Source organism: Dendropsophus ebraccatus, chromosome 1 (assembly GCF_027789765.1).
Source record: "Dendropsophus ebraccatus isolate aDenEbr1 chromosome 1, aDenEbr1.pat, whole genome shotgun sequence".
NCBI lineage: Eukaryota > Metazoa > Chordata > Amphibia > Anura > Hylidae > Dendropsophus > Dendropsophus ebraccatus.
Genome location: NC_091454.1, coordinates 147,188,682 through 147,215,249, shown reverse-complemented (window position 1 = coordinate 147,215,249; position 26,568 = coordinate 147,188,682). Strand labels below are relative to the sequence as shown.

The following is a 26,568-nucleotide window of genomic DNA, read 5'->3' as shown; positions in this document are numbered from 1 at the left end:
AATCAGAAAGCAGCAAGCACTGTCCAAATATAACTACAATAAGATGGCTGTGATGTCATAATGCCTTGCATTTTCCACCAATGAGAACAAGAAATGAATGAACTGTTAGTCTCACCATGGGCAGCAACATATTAAAAGTCATGTTTGAGTGGAATACCCCTTGAGGCTGCGTTCACACTACGTATATTTCAGTCAGTATATGTATATTTCAGTCAGTATATTTCAGTCAGTATTGCAACCAAAACCAGGAGTGGATTGAAAACACAGAAAGGATCTGTTCACACAATGTTGTAATTGAGTGGATGGCCGCCATTTAATATTTGGCAAATATTTGCTGTTATTTTAGAACAACGGCTGTTATATTGATATAATGGCAGTTATTTACTGTTATATGGCGGCCATCCACTCAATTTCAACATTGTGTGAACAGAGTCTTTCTGTGTTTTTAATCCACTCCTGGTTTTGGTTGCAATATGAGGACCACAATACTGACTGAAATATACGTAGTGTGATGCGGGCACCAGGGGGTTAAAGCTTATACTCACAGCGGGATGTCAATCCCGCTGCGGGTATGTGCTATCATTAGGGTGAATGGTACCGGATCCGCAGTGGATCTCGCTCCGAATTCGCAGAAGTGAGATCCGCTGCGGTTACGGTAGGTGTGAAGGCACCCTTATGGTGCGTTCACACCTACAGGATCTGCAGCTGATTTTCTGCAGCAGATTTCATTTAAATAACTGAACACAGCATCAAATCTGCTGCAGATCCTGTAGGTGTGAACGCACCCTTAAGCTTCTAATACACCGTTTTATGTCACCCCATTGTGTAACTTTATGTGGTCTCCACTTGCTGACTGAGTTGCTGTGCTCCTAAACACATTAGCAGTCACAGCTTCTATGGAAGATCTAGGAGAAATGTCCCACCCCACTACAAGCAGTTGCATCTAGTTCAGTCCAACTGTGTCTATGTACATACTGTAGATTTTACAACAGTGAAACAATAGTCCACGAGAAAAGAAAAAGGCCACACTGCACACCCTGTATCTCGCCTTTCTATCGTCTTGTATTGCAATCAATTATAGCTGCAATTTCCCTCCAAGCCGCTAGAGGCCGCCAGCGTCAGAGTCCTCCCGAGTCTCGCTTCCGCCTGTTTATAGCCTCGCTCCCGGCATCCTTTGCCCTCTTCTACCAGCTCGGTCCAACATGGTGGGTCTATAATCTTAGTCTGTCTCCCGTACAATCTTTCATCATCCTCTCCTTGTTCTGTGGTTATCACCCTGTTCGACCCAGCGCAGGCAGCTAGACGCCCTCATGATGTGGCGGCATCGGATATTAGCCGCCTCTGCCGATCCTGGCGGAGCTTACCTGCATTGGTGCCCGAGCCTGTGAGGGTGTCACGGAGGCCCGCTTGTCGTCTCAGGGCTCCGGCCGCTGGCGCGCAGTAAAGCCGCTTGTTAGTTATTGGTGATGCCGGAATGTCGGTCACCTCGGTGAGGCGGTGTCCTCCGGGCGGCGGTGTGAAGAGCTTTTCCGGGTCGTGGCTGCAGCACAGGCCGGGGCTTGTGGCCTACACCCTGTATGCGGCTCCTTGTGCGGTGTATGCGGCTCCTTGTGTATACTGTGTGTGAGGGCTGTGCTGTATACTGTGTATGAGGGCTGTGCTGTATACTGTGTATGAGGGCTCCTTGTGCTGTATACTGTGTATGAGGGGTGTACTGTGTATGAGGGCTCCTTGTGCTGTATACTGTGTATGAGGGGTGTACTGTGTATGAGGGCTGTGCTGTACACCCTGTATGCGGCTCCTAGTGCTGTGTATGAGGGCTGTGCTGTACACTATGTGGCTTCTAGTGCTGTGTATGAGGGCTGTGCTGTACACTATGTGGCTCCTAGTGCTGTGTATGAGGGCTGTGCTGTACACTATGTGGCTTCTAGTGCTGTGTATGAGGGCTGTGCTGTACACTATGTGGCTTCTAGTGCTGTGTATGAGGGCTGTGCTGTACACTATGTGGCTCCTAGTGCTGTGTATGAGGGCTGTGCTGTATACTGTATGTGGCTCCTAGTGCTGTGTATGAGGGCTGTGCTGTACACTATGTGGCTCCTAGTGCTGTGTATGAGGGGTGTGCTGTATACTGTATGTGGCTTCTAGTGCTGTGTATGAGGGCTGTGCTGTAAACCCTGTATGCGGCTCCTAGTGCTGTGTATGAGGGCTGTGCTGTATACTGTATGTGGCTTCTAGTGCTGTGTATGAGGGCTGTGCTGTACACTATGTGGCTCCTAGTGCTGTGTAAGAGGGGTGTGCTGTATACTGTACAGCTCCTAGTGCTGTGTATGAGGGCTGTGCTGTACACCCTGTATGCGGCTCCTTGTGTTGTGTATGAGGACTGTGCTGTATACTGTATGTGGCTCCTTGTGCTGTACACTGTATGTGGCTTATGATGCGGTGGCCTATACAGCTATGGAGTGCTGCTTACAGCGCTGGCCTGTATGCTTGGATCAGGTATGTCCGTTAGGGTTTGCTATGTGGCTTCTGGGGATACAGTCCTATAAATTCCTTTGTCCGGCCATATTCCTAAATATTATGAGCTCTTGATTGCCCCTTGAGCTACCTGAGCAGTGTATGTAATGTATGTGTCCCTAGCTTTGTCAGTACGGGTTGTAAACTGCAATTTTCTCTCAACAATCCTGCATCGAAAGTGATTGTGGTTCTGTTGGTGGCCCGGTCATTGATACTGCAGGTAGAGAATCCTGTGAAAGCTTTTCCCGTGTTTGGAGACTGTTCACAATAGCTGCCAAACCCTGTGACTTTCACACACCCTGTATAGCTTCTGGGCTGTTTGTGGCCTGTAGTATCTGCAGGTGGTAAATTGCATCCATTGGATGTAGTCACTGTCTTGTATTGCACAGTGCCCTTGTGTTTCACTTTGTTCACATCTGTGTTGCCTCTGTGCTGCATCCCAACAGAATTGGACAGGTGAAGAAACCCTTAAATATATCTTTTATTAACTTTTGCCTCTTAATTTAGGGACGCGTCAGAACAAAGACCGTGAAGAAGGCCGCTCGGGTCATCATTGAAAAGTACTACACCCGGCTGGGCAATGACTTCCACACCAACAAGCGCGTGTGTGAGGAGATCGCCATCATCCCTAGTAAAAAGTTGCGCAACAAGATCGCTGGGTAAGAGCTGCTGCCGAGAGGCAAACTTCAAATGTGAACAAGTGGGGGGGAAGCTGTAAATTGGACATTTAGTTTCATATTGGTGGTTTTGAGCTCTGTTCAATAACAGCAGTTTTTGTCATGTGACTTTATAAGCCCGGCACCAAGGGGAAGCTGGATAAAAAAAGAAAATCTGAAGTTTCATGTTGCATTTGTTTTTAATCGATAATCTTCACAGCTGTTCAAGATAAGTAATGAAGTGTCTTGATGTGATGACACTTGATCTGGGGTCTCTTGTAGATCCATGTGTTGGGATGATGCACTGGTCCCACCTACTGGATGGGGAAGATGACAACTAGTACACTGTAGAAGGGAGGCTCTTCCAATAATTGCAGTTGTGAGGGCCTGATGATAAAGAAACAGTCCCACTATTTTGTTTATTACTCATTATGCAGTTAGTCAGCCAAGATATAATCGCAGTCCTTTCCTGTAGTTGGGTCATGTGATCTCATTGTGACCCCCCTGGTATATACATGTCTTTTTGTACTCACTGGGGTCACAGTTTCTGCCAGAGCAGCTTATGTTGTCATGCTGTAGGGACTGTTCCACACAAGCTCTTCACATGGGGGAAGACAAACTCCCATTAGTTACTCATGATTATGCAGTTCCCATCACATAGTTATAACACACTTGATGCCCGTTCAGCCTTCCTGACAGTCATACCTATAGTTTCACAGCTTATTTTGAGATATATAAATTAGGGCTATTACAATGACCTTCCAGTAGGCAGAGATGATGCTGTGCAGATGTATCATGGCATTGCTAGCAGAGTTGAAAGGGGAAGGATCCGTTTTGCAATCTAAAAGTGAAGATGGTAAATGATCACGAGTCGCATTGCCAATCGCATGTCATAATTATTGATTTGTCTGACCAAACATCCTGCTTTCCCTACATAGACCATGATAAAGTGTCTGATTTTATTGACTGCTCAGGAGAGGAATTCAGTGCTTTCTCCTTGGCTTCATTACAGTGGATGACATAACATGCCTGACATGTCAAAAGTTGGTGACAATAATGCATCTCCCACCCATTCTGACATTGCACAGTGTGGCCCCTTAGAAGTGTCTTCCACAGGTCCACACCTTTTTTTAGGGTCATTAGTAAAACTGTTTAGAACTACCCATGCAGGAAGCATCTGAAATTTACAATGTGACTCAAGTTTAATTTTATTTTTCCTAATGCCACATATTGTACAACCTGCCTCGAAAGTGACTGTGGCTCTGCTTGTGACCCAGTCATTGATAATGCAGGAAAAGTAAAGTGAACGATTTCCCGTGTTTGTGGGTTATGTGGTACCTTTTCAAACCCTGTAACGTTCACACAGCACTTAATTTTGGATCATGTGTTTATCGACTTGGTGTGCATTGTTAAATTGTGTACTGTAAATTTCTTTGCAGGTATGTCACACATCTAATGAAGCGTATCCAGAGAGGCCCTGTCAGAGGCATCTCTATCAAACTGCAGGAGGAGGAGAGGGAGAGAAGGGACAATTACGTCCCAGAGGTAAGATCATGCCATTGAAAGGGGACACAAACATTTGTCTTGCTTCAACATGGGCCTTGTGTATTGGTTGTCTTGAATCTGAGCCTGCAGTGTTTTTTTTTGTGTTTTTTTTTTTTGTTTTTTTTTTGCACACTGGAGACTAAAATGCACAGTCTCTTCTGATCATTTATTTGGTAACTGAGTGTTACTATTCTCCTTGTCAGTGAAGTGTCAGAGTGTACCCGGTCCAATACTGTTAATGGTGGTTTACAGTGGTTGAGTTTACAAATCTCAGTTAGGACTTGCCTTGTCCATTACAGACAACCTGTTGATACAGATAGGCACTCTGTGATGCTTTGTGTGCCTTAAGTTAGTGCCGCAGGTAAATTTACCCTTACTGCCAGTTTTCAAAACAGGTTACAGCTAATCAGCAGTTTCCCAGTGGCGGGAACTTTGTGATCAGCTTATCACCAAGTGACCTTTCTAACAGGTAGTGATTGTACCGAACCAAATCACGGCCATATGTATATGAGAGTAAAATATAATATTGATGCAAAGTTAGAATCAATATAAAAGCAGTTAATGGCACACATGGAACCTGCTCACAACAGACTAAGGGTCCTTTAATACCTACAGATTTGTCTGCCACGCGGCCACAAACGAGGGATGATCAGTGAGATTGGCAGTTCGTTTGCTGTGCCTTTACACTGCATAACAAATCGAGCGGGCTGGGCTGCACAGACAATCCTTGTATTGTTTGTACAGCTCAATAAATTGACACCACAGATATGTATATATCAGTGCTGTCAGTTTTCAGATAACAAGCAGTCTATACTTAACATGCTGCTTGTGATCCGGTATCCGGCTTCTCCAAATTCTCTTGCTGCCGACTGTGTCCTCAGGCCCCGCCTCCTTCTAGAGAAGCCAGATGCTGTATCACAAGCAGTGGATGGTAAGTATGGATACATATCTGTGCTGTCAGTTTCCCTTTATATTTATAGGCTACGCAAACCCCTGTTTACACGTGTGGCAGATAAAGATACATTTTAAAGCATGTTCTAAACAGATTGGCCGATAATCGAGTTTATCTAATCTTCAGCTTATCACGGTCACTTTTACAAAGGCTGATTAACGGCCGCAGGAGCGATTCTAGTGACGCTCCTGGACAGTTATCAGCCCATGTAAAAGGCCCTTAATAGATGGGGTCCCCTTGATCGTGCCTATCAATTTGGTAGTGCATTGGGACCCACTTTTTTTTTTACAGAATAATGTGGGTCTTACTGGGTTTAGATGTTCATGGGGAAATGCCTTTAAAGTGTGGCCCTCATTTAATAAAATTGATGTCAGATGTTTTGGGTAATGGGGCCCCAGCTGCTGGTCCACACTGACAGGATCACTCAAGTGTTGTGCCTCTGTTTCTGACAGTCTCAACTCTTCTGTCCCTTCACTTTGCGCTACTGATTTTTAAAGGCAACTATGTTATAAAACCTTTTTAATTGGCAAAGTGTTTGAGTAGATGACTAAGTCCACTATAACTGTGGGTTTGTAGCTGTGGCACCAGTCCATATTCCTGTTTTTTCCATACCTCCTGGATGTCTTGCTGCGGTTTCTTTCCAGTTTGCCAGTTAATTAGATCTGTGTGGCAGAGTTAATAAGATTTTATTAACATGTCCTTATCATTCCATGTGACTGCTCCAAAATGGGATTGAGTTCTGCAAGGGGAATTTTGTTTTCCTCTTCACATTATCAGCTTGTCATTGCCATCTGTTCTTAAAGGGGTACTCCGGTGGGGTGCACTTTTTTGATGGGACCGGGGAGGGGGTGGCTAAGGAAAAAGACGTCCACTCACCTCCCCGGTTGCAGCGGTGGGTCCCCCATTGCGGCGCTCTGGTCCCTGGTTCCCGGCCGCTTCCTGGTGTCTGACGCCACCCGAGACGCTACGTCTCGGGTCTGCTCAGCCATTCAGTGAAGGAGGCGGGATCTGAGCAGACTTGACACGGATCCCGCCTCATTCACTGAGCGGACCTGAGACATAGCGTCTCGGGCAGCGTCAGACACCAGGAAGCGGCCGGGGACCGAAGCGCCGTGATGTGGGACCCGCCGCTGGAACCGGGGAGGTGAGTGGACGTCTTTTTCCTCAGCCACCCCCGTCCCATCAAAGTGAATGAATCGCAGACAACTAGGATGGTAAATGCCTGTCATGGACTGTTTCCCCACGCAACGTGATGTAACCATATCATGCCGGGAGCAGGAAAACTGTTTGAATCTGCCGACACTGTAGTGACAGAGCTGGGGACTCTAGCCAAAACTAGGTCTGACTCCACAGCCCTGGTTGGTACACTCAGAGAATTGCCAGCATGCTTAGTGATGGTAGTAATTGGCTACATGTTATTGAATTTGGATTAATGGGTACTTAGTTTACTGTGCTTGAAAGACTTAAACTATACAAAAAGTATTTTTTGAAGAATACAGTTTAACAGATTTGTAACCTTAATTTTTATTTTTTAGGTTTCAGCCCTGGACCAAGAGATCATTGAGGTTGACCCTGACACCAAGGAAATGCTGAAGCTGCTGGTAGGCATTTGTGCAGATTTTCCAAAGAATCCACCCCAGCACCTGCATCGAAAGTGATTGTGGTTTGATCAGTGACCCAGTCATTGATACTGCAGGGAAAGCATATGAAAGATTTTCCCGTGTTTGGCTGTCACTGTACATCCCAAACCCTGTTCCTTTCAAACAGCATGAAAAAAAACATGCAAACTCTGAGGTCTCTGTAGTCATAAGTTTTTTTAGGCTTTGTGATATGAACTAAAACGGTGTAGTAATTTTGGATGTGGGAGGCAGGCTACAATCTGGAATCCATGCTAAACTCTGTTAAACACTTGACGTATTTGAGCCTGGTATAGAAAATATAGTGCATGATTTTATTGCCCAAGCCCACTAGCAGTGTGGCTATGATCTCACTTGACCTTTTCAAACATATGTTCCAAGAGCTAAAACACTATGCATGTACACACTTTTATAGAACTTGTATGTATAGTTTCCTTACAGCAGTCATCTTTTTATGTTTGGTGAAAAGGTTAATACTTACCCTTGTTTTTATTTGTAAACCAGGGAAACCATATCTTTTTCTCAGCCCTCTCTATAAATGCCTGATCTGTGTATCTCATGAATTGAATTCTCTGTTCCCTTAAGGGCCCGTTCTCACTAAGCAAAAGTGGTGCAATTTAAAGCGGAGCCTGTGCTGCAGCTGTCGCTTGAAATTCTGCCAGTCACATTGTTTCAATGGGATATATTGTGCGCCTCTTCTCTCACCTAAAGAATTGACATGTCAATACTTTGAGCGGAGGCACGCGAGAATCCCATTGAATCAATGGGACAAGCAGAATTTTAAGTGGTGTCCACAGCGCAGGCTTTGCTTGAAATTTCGCTACGTTTGCTCAGTGTAAATGGGCCCTTACATTAAGTCACGACCGTTTAAAATTATTACTGCTGGAACTGTTTAGAGGTGGGTGTTTCAGGAGGAAAAGGTATTTGCCAAAATGCACGCTGAAGTTTAATGCATGTTTAACTTTTTTTCTTTTTTTCTCCCCCTCTTTCTAAATTCCAGGACTTTGGCGGCCTGTCCAATCTGCAGGTGACCCAGCCCACTGTTGGGATGAACTTCAAAACGCCACGGGGGGCTGTTTAAATGTTTGTATCATACAATTTCCAATAAACTTGGGAAAACCAAATGCTTGTGCAAGTGGCTTCTTTACTCTTCTTGAACCCTGAAAAGTTTTACTCTGAAATTCTTCAAGACACACTGACTACCATTGTTACAGAACAAGCAAAAGGTAGAACGGTTCCAGCGCTTCAGTAAGCTAACACTGTTAATGGATGCTAAATACAGGTTGAAAGACATCTGCTTCAGTATGTTTAAAGCACAAGTGCTCAGTTAAGTTACTGATAGAAATGAATGAATTTACAGTACATAGCCAATCCCTGCATTAGCTTGGCAGTCTATCAGCCTGCTCCCTTTAAAGTCTGTACTGCTCTGTTCCAGGTAATTGGAAAAGCCTGATTCAGTCCAAGAAGTTTCCCAGGACTGGATCCAACTTTTCCAGGCACCTGGGATGAATCAGCATAAAGTGGCTGATAAGCAGATTGCCAAGCTAATGAAGTGATTTTCTTGTATGTACTGTAAATTCACTCATCTCTAGTTACTGATCTTATTGAAAGGGGGACCACTATGTAGTTTTTCGGCATTTTAAATTTTTTTGCATTTTATAAAAGCCTATATAATTCAACGGTAAGCAACATTACTCTGTCTAGGCACTTAGATGCAATCGTGACTGCAGTAATTTACACCTAAATATATTAAGCGAAATTTCAGAGTGCAATGTAGCAACGTAGATATTATGGAGGGACTTAATAAGGTCAGTGGAAAAATATTTTGTAAAGATGTATTTTTACTTTACCATTTATTAAGGCAGAAAACTATTTGTAGGGCAATTACACAAACTTGTGGGACACCTTAGGTTCTCACAATATGATGAATTTCTACATGTCTGTATGAATCAAACAGTATCAAGCTTGGATAGCTTCTTGTTTTACTATTAAAAAGAATGGGTAAAAAAAGCATTACCATGCTTTCACCCCTATAACTTTTTGGACCTTTGGAGCTATGTGGGGGGGCTTATTCTTTGCACTGTGATTTGTAGTTTGTACCACATATGCGAAGAGTCACATCTCTTTTGCTAGCACACATGCATGCCAGGTTTATACAGAGGCGCATACCTCTATGGAAGTCCTAGCGCACCTAAGGCTCCCCTTTCTGACATAAATTCTGCAGTATCTACTAGTAATTAAAGCTAGACCTCACAAGCTTGCTGTTCTTTCTGCCATCTACATGTACCCTGTACACGATACAGTTTTCTGCTCACATGAAGAAATTCCTTCTGGTTATAGTACAGTTGAACCTCATGCTCAACTGAGTCTGTATTCTGTTTGTTTGTAGACAGTGGGCCAGATTTATCAACCTGGAAAAATGTCAAATTGTCAAATGTCAATCAGTCTACTGAGCTGTGATTTGTTGTGATTTGAGACAAAAATGTCACATTTTTGACAGACATTAATGGGTCTGCATACAGGCCCACATTTATCAATGTGCCCATGCATTTCTATTCATTTTTTTTTGTAGATCTGGTTTTGTAAAAAAAGGATTTACGTTTATATGGTTCATATTTGCAGAAAAGAGGAGTCAATAGTCTATGAAAAATGGGGATGGCACAATGGTTTACCGTCTGTATGCTGTACAGAAAGCTTGCGGACAATGGGTCCTGTGACTGCAGATTGCAAAAAATGTATGCATGGGGCTTTAGAAGTATCATTTTAAAATATTAAAGGGGGTCCTATGGAAATCACATCACTAAATAAATACCTGTTGATGTATAACTTGTTCTGTGGGTCCAGTTGGAGGAGATGTGTTAGGCTGCATTCCCACGTTCTGTGATCCTGACGGATCACGGACGTGGAATGCATGTACCGGAGTCCCCCCGCACCCGGACAGCATCTGTAATTAGATGCTGGGAGCGGGGAGACTGTATTCATAAGCGCCACGCTGTAATGAATCAGCCGTGCAATGCTGTTACTACAGCACAGCACTTATGAATACAGTCTCCCCCGCTCCCAGCATCTAATTACAGATGCTGTCCGGCCGCGGGGGGACTCCGGTACATGGATTCCACGTCCGTGATCCGTCAGGATCATGGAACGTGGGAATGCAGCCTAAGGGTATACATGACACATGTTCAAATCAATAATCCAGTAAGGAAAACCTAAAGGAGATGAATGCAGTTATAGAAGAGTGCCAAAAGCTGTGTAGAGACTTTATAGGCCCTGAAGTGTTCCAGAAGAGAACTTACCCTCTGGTGCACCTTTTGGGGACCCTGGCTTGCCTGGTCCATAAACCTTAATTTGTAGTAATGTAAACTTCTGGAGTGGCCTAATTTGCAAAGGGGGTAAAAATGATAGTACACCAAGTATATATGCACAAGCCAAAAAGACAGAAATGGCTGTACATCGCACCCATGGTTAACACGAAAGCTTGTTCAGCTACATTTGAAAACCAACATCAGAAGTTAGTATATAATTTGATCAAACCATATTTCCTCATGTACTAACGTGCAGGTCTCTGAAACACATGAGTCCCTAACAAAAAAACATCACACTGCCAGTCAGTGAACACAATCCCTGCAAAGCGTGCATAAGCAGAGAAGAGGGGCCAAAGAATGGCCCTGCAACCCCAATGTCATAGGACCAAACACCTAAGCGCCCCCCCCTGAACCCTGCAGGCACCGCCGGCAGAGAGTGGACGCCAAGCGACACAAATGTGAACAGGCTCTTACCTCTCTCCATTGCTCCTGCAGGTAGAATGGGAGGACACTATGAGGTCCTCCCCATATGTACACAGGTGCTTCCTGTTAATTTGGATCACATTGGTTTTGCAAAGCATGAGTGCTGGCCAAAATGAAAAAGGGACAATACATAAAATATGCACAAGACAGAAATGGCTGCACATCGCACCCATGGTTGACACGAAAGCTTGAACTGCCCCCGCTCTGAACTGCTGTGATCCCGGCTGCTTTGTGCAGCTCGGGACCACGGCTATTAGCGGGTGTGGCTGATCGCTGGGGCTGCTAGTAAGGGCACTTAAATGCACTGTCAGACATACCCATTTAAAGGGAACCAATCACTTAAAAAACGCATGTAAAACTATGGGAATGTGCTGTAGCAGCACCCAGCACACTTCCCAAACATGCTTTTATACCACCCGTCCCTGCAATGTACAAGACAAAAACGTACTTTATAAAATCGGCGCCCTGTATGTAAATTACCCCCAAGTAGTCCTCTGGGCGGGGAGCTGCGGGCAAGTAGTCACGGTCCCTGAGCGTTCTGCAGTGCTAATCACGCCCCTCTAGGCGTGATTAGCCTGCATAATTGGCGGCGTCATCGGAGGCGCGCTGTCTCTAACGTCAGCACGCCTACGTTCTTTCTGTGCCGCTCATGCGCAGTACAGCGGGTCCGGTCTGCGCCGTACTGCCCAGGTGCAAAATAGCCTCGAACTCATTGCCGGATCTCCAGCAATGAGTTTGAGGCTTTCTGCACGTGCGCAGTACGGCGCAGACCGGACCTGCTGTACTGCGCATGAGCGTCACAGCAAGAACATAGGCGTGCTAACGTTAGAGACAGCGCGCCTCCGATGACGCCGCCACAATTATGCAGGCTAATCACGGCCAGAGGGGCGTGATTAGCACTGCAGAACGCCCAGGGACCGTGACTACTTGCCCGCAGCTCCCCGCCCAGAGGACTACTTGGGGGTAATTTACATACAGGGCACCGAGTTTATAAAGTACGTTTTTGTCTTGTACATTGCAGGGACGGGGGGTATAAAAGCATGTTTGGGAAGTGTGCTGGGTGCTGCTACAGCACATTCCCATAGCTTTACATGCGTTTTTAAGTGATTGGTTCCCTTTAAATGCCCTGCTGTAGCCCCTCCATGGTGGTCTAGTGGGGGACCAGAGTAATAAAGCACTGATCTAATTGATCAGTGCTCTATTATATACACAGCATTGATCTTTATGAGAGATCAGTGCTGTGTATATAGAAGTCCCCAAGGGGACTTCTAATTAAAATGAATGTTGAAAAATAAAATGTATTAATTAAAAGTTTATTTATTAATAAAAAAAAAATCCCATCCCCTAATAAATTTAAATCGCCCTTCTTTTCCTATTTAATAAATAAAAAATAAAATTTGGTAAAAATTGGTATCGCCACGTCCGTAATAACCTGACCTATTAAATTATACCATTCCTGATCTTTCACAGTAAATGGCGTAAACACAAAAAAATTCTGAAGTTGAAAAATGCGCATTTTTGGTGACATCAAATCCAGAAAAATTGTAATAAGGGATCAAAAAGTTGTATATATGCAAACAAGGTACCGATGGAAAGTACAGGTCATGGCATAAAAAAAATAAAACCTCACATAGCCCCATAGACCAAAGGTTAAAAGTGGTATAAGGATGGGAATAGAGCAATTTTAAGGAACATTTTTTTTTTTTAAAGATTTTAATTTTTTAAGAGCAGTCAGATAAAATAAAAGCTATGTAAGTTGCATATCATTGTAATCGGAACAACTTGAGGAACATGTATAACATGTCAGTTTTACCATAGGGTGAATGGCGTAAACACGTAAAAAAATCTGTTTTATTTTCAATTTCACCACACATATAATTTTTCTAGTTTGGCAGCATATTTTATGCAAAAATTAAGTCTGTCATTGCAAAGTATGATAAATCACCAAACTGCAAAAATTACATATTAAAATGAAGATTTAGCGATTAAGATAAGAAAACTATGTTTTCAGCATTCTGTATGCTATGGCATCTGGCAATTTTCAAAAAAAAAAAATACAATACAAATGCAATATAAAATATAGAGGACGTTCAGAAGGTATGACTGACTTCCATACTGACGTGGCCGCGTCATCAGCCGCGATTGGCAGTTATGCTCAGCCAATCGCGGCTGAGCTTCGGATGACGCTGCAGAGGGCGGCCAGCACTCGGGAAGATCCGCTGGCCGCCCGAAGAAGACGTCACTGCTGAGGATCGGAAACCGTGGTCGGCACGTGACAGGTATGTATAGCGCACCACACTTCCGGGTACACGGGCGGGGGTCGGGGAACACGGGGAAGGGGGCCATTCACAGACATAACATACATTACAAAGTTGTATAACTTTGTAATGTGTGTTATTCTGTGAATAATTTTTTATCGCCGGACAACCCCTTTAAATAAAACAACCTTTAAACTTGCAGCCCTGTGCAAAATTGGCGTGGCCTAGAGTGTCTATGCCCTAGGCTTGCACCACCCCTCTGTCCCTCCTCCCTGCCCTCTTCACCATTAGGAGTGCCCCATGACAGGTTTTTTTCTATTCATTACCTGTCTGAACACTGCACAGAGGTGCCTTAACGATCCTTCACCTGTGCAGTGTTCAGTCTAATCCACAGACACTAGGCCACAGGGCTGCAAGTTTAAAAGTTGTTTTTTTGGGACAATAACTGCATCATCTGCCAAGCAGACACCAGAACAGATCTTGGATTCAAAGCAGCTATCCGAAGGTACAAGCGGTTTTCGGGGGGCAGATTGTGGGTACAGAGTCACTTTAACACTGACAGGAAGTTGATAATGGTAAAACTACACATGGTTATATTGTCTCTTACTCCCCTGGCTCCTCCCTTTGTCCCAAGACAATAAAGCTTCTAGCTTGGCTGAATCTTGTCTCTGAGCTCTAGCCCCTCTCCCTGACTGATGTCATCATCTCTGACCAGCCCCTCCAGCCTATACCACTATCTCCCTGTCATATAAAAAGCAAATTGAGTGAATACAGCAGGTGCTGCAACATCACTGACTGTGCAAATAGTCTGTTGTGAAATGAGATGTTCTGGACAGGGAACTGGCAGGAATTCTGTGGGAGGGGAGTAGGCAGGGCAAGAGGCACTTCATGTACCCTTTTCGGGACACTAATAAAATGGAATACAGTTCAACATATGTCTTGGGTGATTTGTGGGCCCCCCTAGCTAAGATACAATTGCCACCCCACTAGTGATGGCAGCAGCGTCCTGGAAGCAAAGATCTCACATCGGCATGTCTTATTTGAAGGGAGACAACCAGATGAGAAAAGTCTGAAACTAGGAGCAGGTTACAAACTGCATATCAGGGGGTCTACAAATGAATGAAGACATAAAGATTACAAACTCAAACTTAATGCAACTTTTTAACTAAGGTAACCACCAATGTATGATAAAGGTGTCCACTTCCGCTAAGTGTTATTACTGAACAATCTACTTTGGCTGCTTCTCTAAATTAAGACTCCCTATGAACCGATGCCCTATCATGAATCATACAGTTGAGGGTGTGTGTTGGATAAAAGCCGCTAGTTGACAGAATAGCAAGGTTACAACAAACCTGTTTATAGTAACGTGCAGGGCACAGCTTTCCTATTCACAGATGCACATCCACAGGTAAGTGCTGAGGAAGAGCTCTCTTCTAAACTATTCTTTCCAATCTTTATGCAGTAGTAATGGGAAGATGAGATCATGCTTATATCATCAAGCACCCAACTCTCACTCTTACTTGAAACAAAATCATAACTTTTACCTTTTTTATTATCTTCTCATAATTGATTATTGAAATGCTAGTACAGTATAATGTTTTTCATGTTTTATTCTGCTTAAGACCTATCATTTATGAAATGCAGCTTCCAAATTATAATAGCATCATTTTAATAAACTGGCATCTGACATTAAAGTGGTTTTATAATAGTGAGCCCCCCCCCCCTCCACACACACACACACACACACAGATCAGCTGCTTGAATTGGCTGCAGTGCTCATCCAAGTGCCACTGCCTCCTCAGTAGCAACGTCTGGTAGATGTTCAGCTTAGTGTAAAATGTTGTGTAGAATGTAGTTGTGTTTATGTGTTAAATAGATCACATTGGAATGGATTACAGACCTGACTGGATGGATGGTGTTGATGAACCAGCAGTAGCTGTTCTAGTATCTAACAATGTATCCAAAATGGCACGAAGAGCTAATCAGATCGCAGAGGAAGTGACCAAGATAAAACAGAGGGTGGACAGAGTAAGTTTTCTCAGTAAGGATCCACTGTAATATGTAGACATAATAAAAGAAGAGAATTATGTATTATGTAAACTATGCAACTAAGAGTGATAACATTTTACCATTTGATAGGGCAATATGTAAGTATATAGTGGTCAGAAGCCAAGATCATGGTGAGTGAATGCATTCAAAATTAATGTGCATCCAGTTGCCAAGTATTGTTTGCTTACCTGTCAACTGATGGCAGATATTGGTTTGGCACTCAGCAACTTCTAGCCATATGCCATTCTCTACCGTTAATTATGTGTTAACAGTTTTGGTAACTCATTTTGCTTACATGACAACCCGCTTGCATAGACAACACAGAAACAATAAGAAGCAAATACAATACAATACAAGCATATCATGTTTTATCCTCAATCAGATCATTCATACTTTTGAAAGAACCCATGGAGTTGTAAGAAGCAGTCAAGGGCCTGATGTGGAAATAATTGAAAATATGGTGAGTAATAGTCCATTTGGAAAGACTAAAGTATGATTTAGTAATATTAAAGGGGTATTTTCATAATCTTTAGGTGATAGGGAATGCAAAAGAAAGCAAAATGGGTTGCCTTAGCTAAATTGCTTTCTCTTGAAGCTTGGCTTTCTTTTCTACCCGTAGTGATAGCTCATTGCCCAGGTTCCCTGCTTTTAGAGTAGTGGGTGTGCTGAGACATCAGTCAGGTGGTCGTGAACTTGAGGAGCGAGAAGTATACTTTTGTCTTCCACTGTCTTCCTCTGAGATTACACACACACACACACACAAAGCAGGTTTGGATTTTGCTGTACAGTGATACCCAGGATACAGTCCCCAGATAAGTTGATAGTTGGAGGCAGTATTGATGATTGGGCATGGTCATGACACTGAAATGTGGTCACAGCCGAGGAACATGGTCAAAAGACTTGGACATGGTCAAGGGCAGGAGTATGGACTCCAGGAACAAGCTGGGAGATGAAACAAGGAGATACAAGGAACATGGTCTAGGGACAGGCTAGGATCAAAACCAGGGTCGGAATCAGGAGATACCTGAAGCATCATCAAGGAACAAGGCCCCAAATGGAACTAGAAGATAAATGAAAAGTGACTATAGCTTAGTCTTAAATAGAATCAGAGTATCAGAAGCAATGGCAAGAACAAGGTCATAGACAAAAGCAGGGGGTACCAGGAAAACAACATAGAATCCAGGAGCTGGCTGTGGTCAGGAATGATTCCCTGACTCCTCTCATCACCAGAGAGTAGTGAGTAAGCCAAAGACCAAGGACAGATTTTTGAAGCCAAAGCCAGGGATATGAGAGGAGGAGAAATCTCAATCTTTCCTTTATGACCTTTTCCCTGTTTATAGTCTGTTCCTGGCTTAAAATGTCCACACAAAAGATGTGATCAGCTGACAAACTATTAATTTCTCATTTATTGGCTGATCACTGGCCCTTCGGAATCAGCCGATTATTGATCGTGAGCGCTCATGCCAGCCAGTCATCAGCCCGTGTTAAAGGACCCTAAGACCAACCACTAGGTAAGAAGGAAAACAACAAAGAAGATATAAATCAGGCAGTCATGACACTGAAATGTGGTCACAGCCGAGGAACATGGTCAAAAGACTTGGACATGGTCAAGGACAGGAGTATGGACTCCAAGAACAAGCTGGGAGATGAAACAAGGAGATACAAGGAACATGGTCTAGGGACAGGCTAGGATCAAAACCAGGGTCAGAATCAGGAGATACCCGGAGCATCATCAAGGAACAAGGCCCCAAATGGAACTAGAAGATAAATGAAAAGTGACTATAGCTTAGTCTTAAATAGAATCAGGGAGTATCAGAAGCAATGGCAAGAACAAGGTCATAGACAAAAGCAGGGGGTACCAGGAAAACAACATAGAATCCAGGAGCTGGCTGTGGTCAGGAATGATTCCCTGACTCCTCTCATCACCAGAGAGTAGTGAGTAAGCCAAAGACCAAGGATTAAGACAAGATAGAAACCCAGAGCCAGAACATAGTAGTAGCTAAGAATCTGGACCAGGAATAGCATCACAGGTACCAGGAGTAGTATCCAAGGACCAATATTGAGCAGAACTATTATGTGCACCAGAGCATGAAATGGCATGCCTGCCTAAGGTTGAGCTTTTTACCAAGCCATCATGTTGACTATATCTATTGCTAAGAACACCTGACATTACATGCCTCTCACGCATTCAGGATTCCTGGCACTGACTCTGTAAAATAAAAAGCTAGCTAACTCTACAAATGACTTTTTTGGGGTTACAACTGTAACAGGATGATATATGGTTTGTACACTTATACAGGTGTTGTTGTGATTGGCACATATTCTAGAGTTCTTTTGCAGTGTGCATTACATTGGGCTTTTTCAACATGGGACTACTCCATGAGCATTAATACAACATCAGCTGTATTTTACACTGACACACTTTTATAAGGGATTTGTTTGGTTGATTTTCTGTATTGTTGCTACTATTCAGCTTCCATTACTGTGTGGGCAGTATACTATAGAGAACTTTAAAGGACAAGTCTGGCAATTTGAAAAATTACACAGCCGCCAGGGGGAACATAACAATCATTACTTACCTCTCCTCCTGCCCACGCAACGCGGGTATACAAGCTCCAGGACCTCCACCAGAATGCATTCTTCAGCATATCAGTGACTGCAGCCATGTCCTGCCCTAGTGACTGGCTGAGCAAGCTGTCCATCAACCGGGTTGTGACGTCGGCAGTGCAGGCAATCCCCGAGCCCAGAGGGATAGTCCCGTACAGCTGTGGCACGGTGAGAGGTGAGTTTGGATAGTTTATGTTCCCCCCTGCCAGCTGTAAAATTTTTCAAATGGCCAGACTTCTCCTTTAAATTTTTTTTTTTTAAACTGTAATGCCCAAACTAGGCATTACTTGTTATCCCATGGGTAACTTGACCTTTCTGCTGTGTTATGCTGTATCTTGTGAACAGGGTGAGCTAGAGAACATCTTGAATGATCAGAACCAGAAGAGAAAATATCAGCAAAAGTTGACTGTCTTTATTATGGGATTTCAAGAGAACTGTGGACAGCAGAGGACTCTCCTGACCCAATTACAAGAGGTAATTGAAAGTAGTAAATGGCCATTAATCTTTCAAAAACGTTTTCAGCATAAGCTGCCATGTGTGTACATTATGAGTACCCCTATTTCTTGCCACTATATGACTTGTATGTGGAATTTTTCATCGGTTTCCCCCTAATTTTCAGCTGTCACTATAGAGAATCAGGAGACCTTGATTCTCTATATCTCTGCAGAATACCCTCTACAGCAGTGTGGGGAACATTATAGAGCAGTACTGAGCAGTGTTGGGCTATGTTCACATCTAAAGAATATACTAAATGTAGTCACAACTATATTATATTAAAATTATTAGATATGGCTCAGTATAACGTGTGTGTGATCTTAAATGAAAATTCTAATTAAATATCTACAGTATTTCCTAATGTCAAAAGCAAGAAAAATGTACACTTTGGAATCATCATGTCTGGTTAGTATTAGATGCATTAGTGGTATAATGAGTAAGCAAATATATTATCTGTCCAGTTTTTCAGTATTTATTCCAACATGAGTGAAGTGGAGGGGGATCAATATTCCGGGCAATCTTGTGTGGATCTGGATGGGACAGCATTGCAGGTGAGGGTGTAAATGTAAATATTAATGTAAGGAAATCATCATACATGGCCGATACGCTGTGTATGTCTTCCACAGTGTATCACACTAGCAGCAAAGTGCATGAGATTTTGACATTCAACATCTATTTTGCTGTGTAATGTTGTATTACAATGAATTCTTGAATTGCACAAATAACGTGAATAGATATAGTGAAATAAAAAGTAAATGCAAAAAGTGCAAGAAACCACATACAAAGTTAGAGAAAAATGTTCATCAAGATACAAAGAAATAAACAAATGCAGGGGGTTATTGAAATTAAACTCCCCAAACCCATAGGGTTATAATTGATGTACTTTTCTAACAAAAAAATTGATTTAAAACGACTCGGTACCTACAATCTGAGTGTGGATGAAGAGTCGCTTTGATAAGCTTTAATAAAATAAAGAGCATATCATCTGAAGTACCTGTTGTTCGATTTTTGTTTCATTTGGAGCAGCAGAACACTTTTTTTTGCTAACCCTGTACTTAGCTATGAAATCTTACATCAGCCTGTCCCGATTAGCTTAAAGGGGCATTCCAACTTAAAACTAAGTACAGCACTTGGCTCTTTCCGGTGGTTCCATAGAGAATAAATAGAGTCGCAGGTCACGTGCTGTACCCACAACTGGGGCTAGGGGCCGATATGGAGATCACCAGAGGGTATGGAGGTCAGACCCCCTGCAATCTCTTACTTGTCCCCTATCCTGTGGTCAGATATTGAAAATGTGATTCACCCTGAACAGATGCCTCAGCAGTGCTCAAGTATTGAAATATCCAGTGGACAAGTAAGGACCCTTTTACATGACCGGATGCAGCGCTGCAAAAAGTGCTGATCCACAGCATAGTTAGCTACTAGTTCCCATTTACATGGCAAGATGTGCAGTTGACTAAAGATGCCTTTACACAGAGAGATTTATCTGACAGATTTTTGAAGCCAAAGCCAGGGATATGAAAGGAGGAGAAATCTCAATCTTTCCTTTATGACCTGTTCCCTGTTTATAGCCTGTTCATGGCTTCAATAATCTGTCAGATGAATCTCTCTGTGTAAAGGCACCCTTACAATGGTTAAAATGTCCACACAAAAGATGTGATCAGCTGACAAACTATTAATTTCTCATTTATTGGCTGATCACTGGCCCTTTGGAATCAGCCGATTATTGATCGTGAGCGCTCATGCCAGCCAGTCATGAGCTCGTGTTAAAGGACCCTAAGACCAACCACTAGGTAAGAAGGAAAACAACAAAGGAGATATAAAGAAGGTATAGAAGTACAGAAATAATCCTTCCATACAAATTCCACAAATGGTCTTTGAATGTGTCTCTGCCCAGGTTCTGACTGCTCAGAATTTACTGTCCTGACTATATATGTTGTGTTAAAACCATATCAGTTCACTCTGCTATACAGATACAGTGGAGTGTAAACCTGTCGCATGCAAATGTATTTTATGAATTCCATTCGTAGCCATGTAAAATATTATTTTGCTGCATATCTGCCACAGAGGTGCAGCAGGGCATGTAAAGGGAGTTTCAGAAATGGTGTTTTGGGAAAGAAATCAGGCAGTTATCCATTAGTTTCTGGAGCCAAAACCAGAAGTTGACTAAGTTCCAAGTATACATAAGTGTTATTATTAGAAACACACGTTCCAATGGGTACCAGCAATTAATTGTCAATTATGGGTCTATTCCTTTATACCCATATCTTTCTTAACCCAATACAAAAATATCCGATAAAAAAGCCTATTATGTTAAAAATTATAGTATACAAAAAGAACAAAAACAAGGCTTCAGCTGAAATTCATAATTTAATTTTCACATAAAAATTTAAAAACAACATATATCACATAATTCAAAAAGATTGCAAAAGATTTCAAAATGGCGTCCTACAAACACACCGCCTCTACTCATGAAATACTTGGTTAAAAATGCCTATTGTCCGGAGTCAATTGTGTGTTACTATCTCTAGTACATAATAGAAGGCCTCCCAAAATAGGAATAAAACATAATTCTGGCCACTATCTGTAAACACAAATCTATCAAATCATATTGACTCACCCATGGCAGTGTGGTAGTTCTTGACCCCTACGCACGTTTCGCGTGGCTACGCTTCCTCAGGGGGCGTGTCTATCACCCTGTCCTTCGTGCTTTATATATCGTATAAAATAACCACTTCCGGGGTATCGGCGCGTGTCATGGGAGGGCCGGAAATCACGTCACATCCTCCCGGCACTCATCGCTGGAACGCACATCCATGGCGTGGAACGCACATGGACATGCGCACAGCGATTCAGAGGCCGGCCGGAACTGATGTCCTTGGCCTGAATCCCAGGGCATGCGCACAGCCGCAAATGGGGACTTAGAAAGAAAACCACTATAAATTATCTCATCTATGGGGGGCCTGCTCGTATTGAACAAAGACGGGTAGTGTGAGCGCTCGAACACATCTAATTCTTAATATGAAGTGCCAATGTGCACAATTAACAGGTAAAAACCCATAATCACACAATAGTAAAATCTAAATATACGTGAAGTGTAAAAAATGATTATGGGTACAAACCCACTTGACGTATTTGCTGCGTGAATCAGTCTTAAAAATAAGCAGGCAAAACGCAGGTTGGCTTTATACAATTGTTCTGCGTTAAAATACGCAATTGCGTATTTTTGAATGCGTTAAAATACGCAATTGCGTATTTTTGAATGCGTTAAAATACGCAATTGCGTATTTTTTAAGCGTGAAGCTTGTTGTTAGCAAAGCATCAGTTGTTAACAACCTGTGCGAAAAACGCATGTAGCTTCACGCTTCAAAAATACGCAATTGCGTATTTTAACGCAGAACAATTGTATAAAGCCAACCTGCGTTTTGCCTGCTTGTTTTTAAGACTGATTCACGCAGCAAATACGTCAAGTGGGTTTGTACCCTATAGCAATTATTTAGTGTACATTTCATATAAATCAACAACGTGTCTAAAAACTCAATTATTAATATATAAGTATACATAAATATGCATATACTAAAGTGCCTATAACAATTATATTATATAATAATAAAAAGTAATAAAACAACACTATAACAAAAACCACACTTAATTTGTGTACATATGTAAAAATAAATTCATAATAAAGTGCGTTGTGACTAATTTACGTAAATATATTATACACATCCCATCCTCCCCACAGTTCTGGCCATTCCCCATCATACAACAAGAGATTTTCTGGTGGTCTTCCAAATGTTGTTAATCTCAGCAATAGTTGTCCCTCATATCTTGCCGCTGCACAAACCCTGTGCTTTAACTTGATCCCCGTCATCATATTGATAACTAAAACATACAAATATATAATTATGAGATACACACCTTTGTTCTTTGTCCTTTGTGTCGAGTGTGTATCTCATAATTATATATTTGTATGTTTTAGTTATCAATGTGATGACGGGGATCAAGTTAAAGCACGGAATTTGTGCAGCGGCAAGATATGAGGGACAACTATTGCTGAGATTAACAACATTTGGAAGACCACCAGAAAATCTGTTGTTCTATGATGGGGAATGGCCAGAACTCTATCTGGCCAGAACTCTACCTGTAACACCACACAACGCGCTTTATTCTCTACCTGTAACACCACACACTGCACTGTATTCTCTACCTGTAACACCACACACTGCACTGTATTCTCTACCTGTAACACCACACAGCACGCTGTATTCTCTACCTGTAACACCACACAGCACGCTGTATTCTCTACCTGTAACACTACACAGCACGCTGTATTCTCTACCTGTAACACTACACAGCACTGTATTCTCTACCTGTAACACCACACAGCACGCTGTATTCTCTACCTGTAACACCACACAGCACACTGTATTCTCTACCTGTAACACCACACAGCACGCTGTATTCTCTACCTGTAACACCACACAGCACACTGTATTCTCTACCTGTAACACCACACAGCACGCTGTATTCTCTGCCTGTAACACCACACAGCACGCTGTATTCTCTGCCTGTAACACCACACAGCACGCTGTATTCTCTACCTGTAACAGCACGCTGTATAATGTACCTGTAACACCACACAGCATGCTGTATTCTCTACCTGTAACACCACACAGCACGCTGTATTCTCTACCTGTAACACCACACAGCACACTGTATTCTCTACCTGTAATACCACACAGCATGCTGTATTCTCTACCTGTAATACCACACAGCACACTGTATTCTCTACCTGTAACACCACACAACGCGCTTTATTCTCTACCTGTAACGCCACACAGCACACTGTATTCTCTACCTGTAACACCACACAGCACGCTGTGTTCTCTACCTGTAACACCACACAGCACGCTGTATTCTCTACCTGTAACACCACACAGCACGCTGTATTCTCTACCTGTAACACCACACAGCACACTGTATTCTCTACCTGTAACACCACACAGCACGCTGTATTATGTACCTGTAACACCACACAACACACTGTATTATCTACCTGTAACACCACACAGCACGCTGTATTCTCTACCTGTAACACTACACAGCACGCTGTATTCTCTACCTGTAACACCACACAGTCCACTGTATTCTGTACCTGTAACACCACACAGCCCGCTGTATTCTCTACCTTTAACACCACACAGCATGCTGTATTCTCTACCTGTAACACAGCACGCTGTATTCTGTACCTGTAACATCACACTGTATTCTCTACCTGTAACACCACACAGCACACTGTATTCTCTACCTGTAACACCACACAGCACGCTGTATTCTCTACCTGTAACACCACACAGCACGCTGTATTCTCTGCCTGTAACACCACACAGCCCGCTGTATTCTCTACCTGTAACACCACACAGCATGCTGTATTCTCTACCTGTAACACAGCACGCTGTATTCTGTACCTGTAACATCACACTGTATTCTCTACCTGTAACACCACACAGCACACTGTATTCTCTGCCTGTAATACCACACAGCATGCTGTATTCTCTACCTGTAACACCACACAGCACGCTGTATTCTCTACCTGTAACACCACACAGCACGCTGTATTCTCTACCTGTAACACCACACAGCACACTGTATTCTCTACCTGTAACGCTGATATTGGAATAATGTAAAGAACTTTTTGAATTTTTTTTCTTTTCATTTCCACACACATATTATGATCAAGCATCTGTTATCTTTGAAGTTGAGCCCCACAATAAGGCTCTGATCCTCTCTGCCGTTTAGCATCATGTACTTGTGTTACTGAATCATTTTTGTGAATACGCTGCAGTACTGCAATGACACTCCAACATGTGTGAACACAGCCCTAATTTCACTGCAGACTTCAGCACAATCAGAGAAATCAGTGCAACACCTGCTTCTGGCCGGTCAGAGATAGTGAATCACTCAGGGAATTGGGGGATCCAGCCGAGCCTCCTGTGACATCACGCCCTGCCCCCTGTCTGTATTATCAGCCTGATCTCAGCAAACACACACAATGTGAGACAGAGGCATGGACCATTTGTCTCCTAAGGGGGTGTAGCAGAAGGAGCAGGAGACAATGTGGATTTGCACAGGGGCCATTTTTTTCACTTCCTGGATTTCTATCAGCTACCAGTGTGGCAGAACCATACAGATACAGTAATACATTGTATAGACACATCTATATAACTTTTAATGTACTTTTAATAGAAAACAAGTTTTTCATATCCGGAGTTCCCCTTTAAACTGAATGCTTCCACTGTGTACAGGTAACTGGAGCAGTGAGATCTGCACAAGCTGCAATGTTTCGTCTTACAGAGCTTCACAAAGTGCTTATGAACCAAATGAGTCAAGCAGTATCTGCAGCATCACAGGCTAAACGGTAAGGGTGTAGCCTCCTAAGGGGCAGTGGGCAACAGTTCTGTATGATCCTATTGATTATAAGATATTGTGATTTATTTTTATACAGTATAATAGGTGTTGACTGTATATTAGGTGTTGGTGTATTTAATTAACAATTTTTTCTTTGTCTCCCTGAAGCACTTTGCTATGACAATGATGTCTACAGAACATTATAAATTGTGACACTAAATATAATGCACATGCAATTGATTCATTGTGTAATTATAGTTCGTTAGTGACTATCATAAAGCTGTCAAGAGTAATATGGAAGATATTTTGCATTTGTATCACAGCTTCAAGTTCCAGCTGACTGCAGTTTTAATGACCTGAACAGAAAGTATAATAAATCCCTATGATGTAGTAAGACTGGACCTGTGTTCGGGCCGGGATATGAAGCTGTAATATTGGTGAAAATATAAAGGAAAAAAACCTAAATCTACACCATGTGTTACTACTTCACCTCTAAGGCTGCTTTCACACATGGCAGTTTTTTTTTTTCAACTGTCACTGCAGTTTTTGCGCCAAAACCAGAAGTGGATTCAAAATGGGATGGAAAATATAATAGGGGAACTTGTACTTTTCTTCTCTATTGGATTTTCTGGTTTTGGTATAAAACAACCATGTGTGTTTCCAGCCTAAGGGTAAAATCTGCAGTTAAAATTTGCTGAAAAAAAATTATATTCTGTGTTTTAAAAATCCACAGTGCAGTTCAGCCGTTATGCAGAAGAAATGTGCAGCACATGGATGACATTTGTAAAACGTCAGCCACATGCATTTTTCAAAGCATAAAACAATGCAAGGGGGAAAACCACAATGAAACCATTACATAGGATCACAGTGTGAAAAAAAATAGTTCCCATTACAATTAGGAAATTTCACTTCAGTTTCAGCCAAAATATGGCATCTTCAATTAAAGACTGTGTTATAAAAATGCAAGGAATAAGTCTGGATATTAAATTGCTATATTCAAAAATTGTAGTTATGTACCTTTTCATGGAACTAGGCGAGTGCAAATTTCCCAACTGGTACCTCAAAGGAATCTGTCTGTACCAAGAACAAATCTGCAGACGCAGGCAGATAGCTGATAGATTAGATTAATCTAATGGTGCCTTTATCTTTGCAGCTGATGTTTTGCAGAGTTATAAAATTTGATTTTTCCTTGGAAGCTGAAGTGATACAGATGTGATGCTGTGCCACAGCATGCACACCTCTTCCCTCCCACAGCCTTCATGTCTTGAATGATTGATATACAGGGCTGAGCCTCCAGCCCTGTACAACAATAGATGGGCCATGTTCTGGGTCTTTCCGAGCACCAGACTGGAAGTAAGGATTGGTGAGCTGACCACAAGAGACAATAGATATGCATATGTCAATTAGACAAGTAATGGAGAGGTGGCAGAGGGAGGATGCATACTTGCTGGGGCTCAGCATCACTTCTGTGGCACTTGAGCTTACAAAGAAAAATGCAATTTTATAACTCTTCAAATGGCCACAAACAAATACAAAGGCATCATTAGTTTTATCTCCTAATCACCTATCTGTGCGTCTGCAGCTCTGTACCTTGTACTGACCCAACAGATTCTCTTTAAAATGAATTTGTAATCAGCTATAACAATTATTGTGCAGTGC

General features: G+C 42.6%; 1 protein-coding gene and 3 non-coding genes across 4 annotated transcripts; all 4 read left to right on the top strand.

The window, feature by feature from the left end:
* The first annotated feature begins 1,105 nt into the window (after positions 1-1,105).
* On the top strand, positions 1,106-8,428 carry RPS17 (ribosomal protein S17). The gene is made up of 5 exons (XM_069956451.1): positions 1,106-1,205; positions 3,022-3,173; positions 4,610-4,715; positions 7,203-7,268; positions 8,305-8,428. The coding sequence occupies exons 1-5, from the start codon at positions 1,203-1,205 to the stop codon at positions 8,383-8,385; spliced, it is 408 nt and encodes a 135-aa protein (XP_069812552.1). The 5' UTR covers positions 1,106-1,202; the 3' UTR covers positions 8,386-8,428.
* On the top strand, positions 2,680-2,811 carry LOC138781821 (small nucleolar RNA SNORA71). Its single transcript, XR_011361541.1, has one exon. It is a non-coding gene; the product is annotated as a small nucleolar RNA SNORA71 (small nucleolar RNA).
* Positions 4,408-4,535, top strand: LOC138781824 (small nucleolar RNA SNORA71). Its single transcript, XR_011361543.1, has one exon. It is a non-coding gene; the product is annotated as a small nucleolar RNA SNORA71 (small nucleolar RNA).
* Positions 7,309-7,433, top strand: LOC138781820 (small nucleolar RNA SNORA71). The gene has a single exon (XR_011361540.1). It is a non-coding gene; the product is annotated as a small nucleolar RNA SNORA71 (small nucleolar RNA).
* Positions 8,429-26,568: the final 18,140 nt, after the last annotated feature.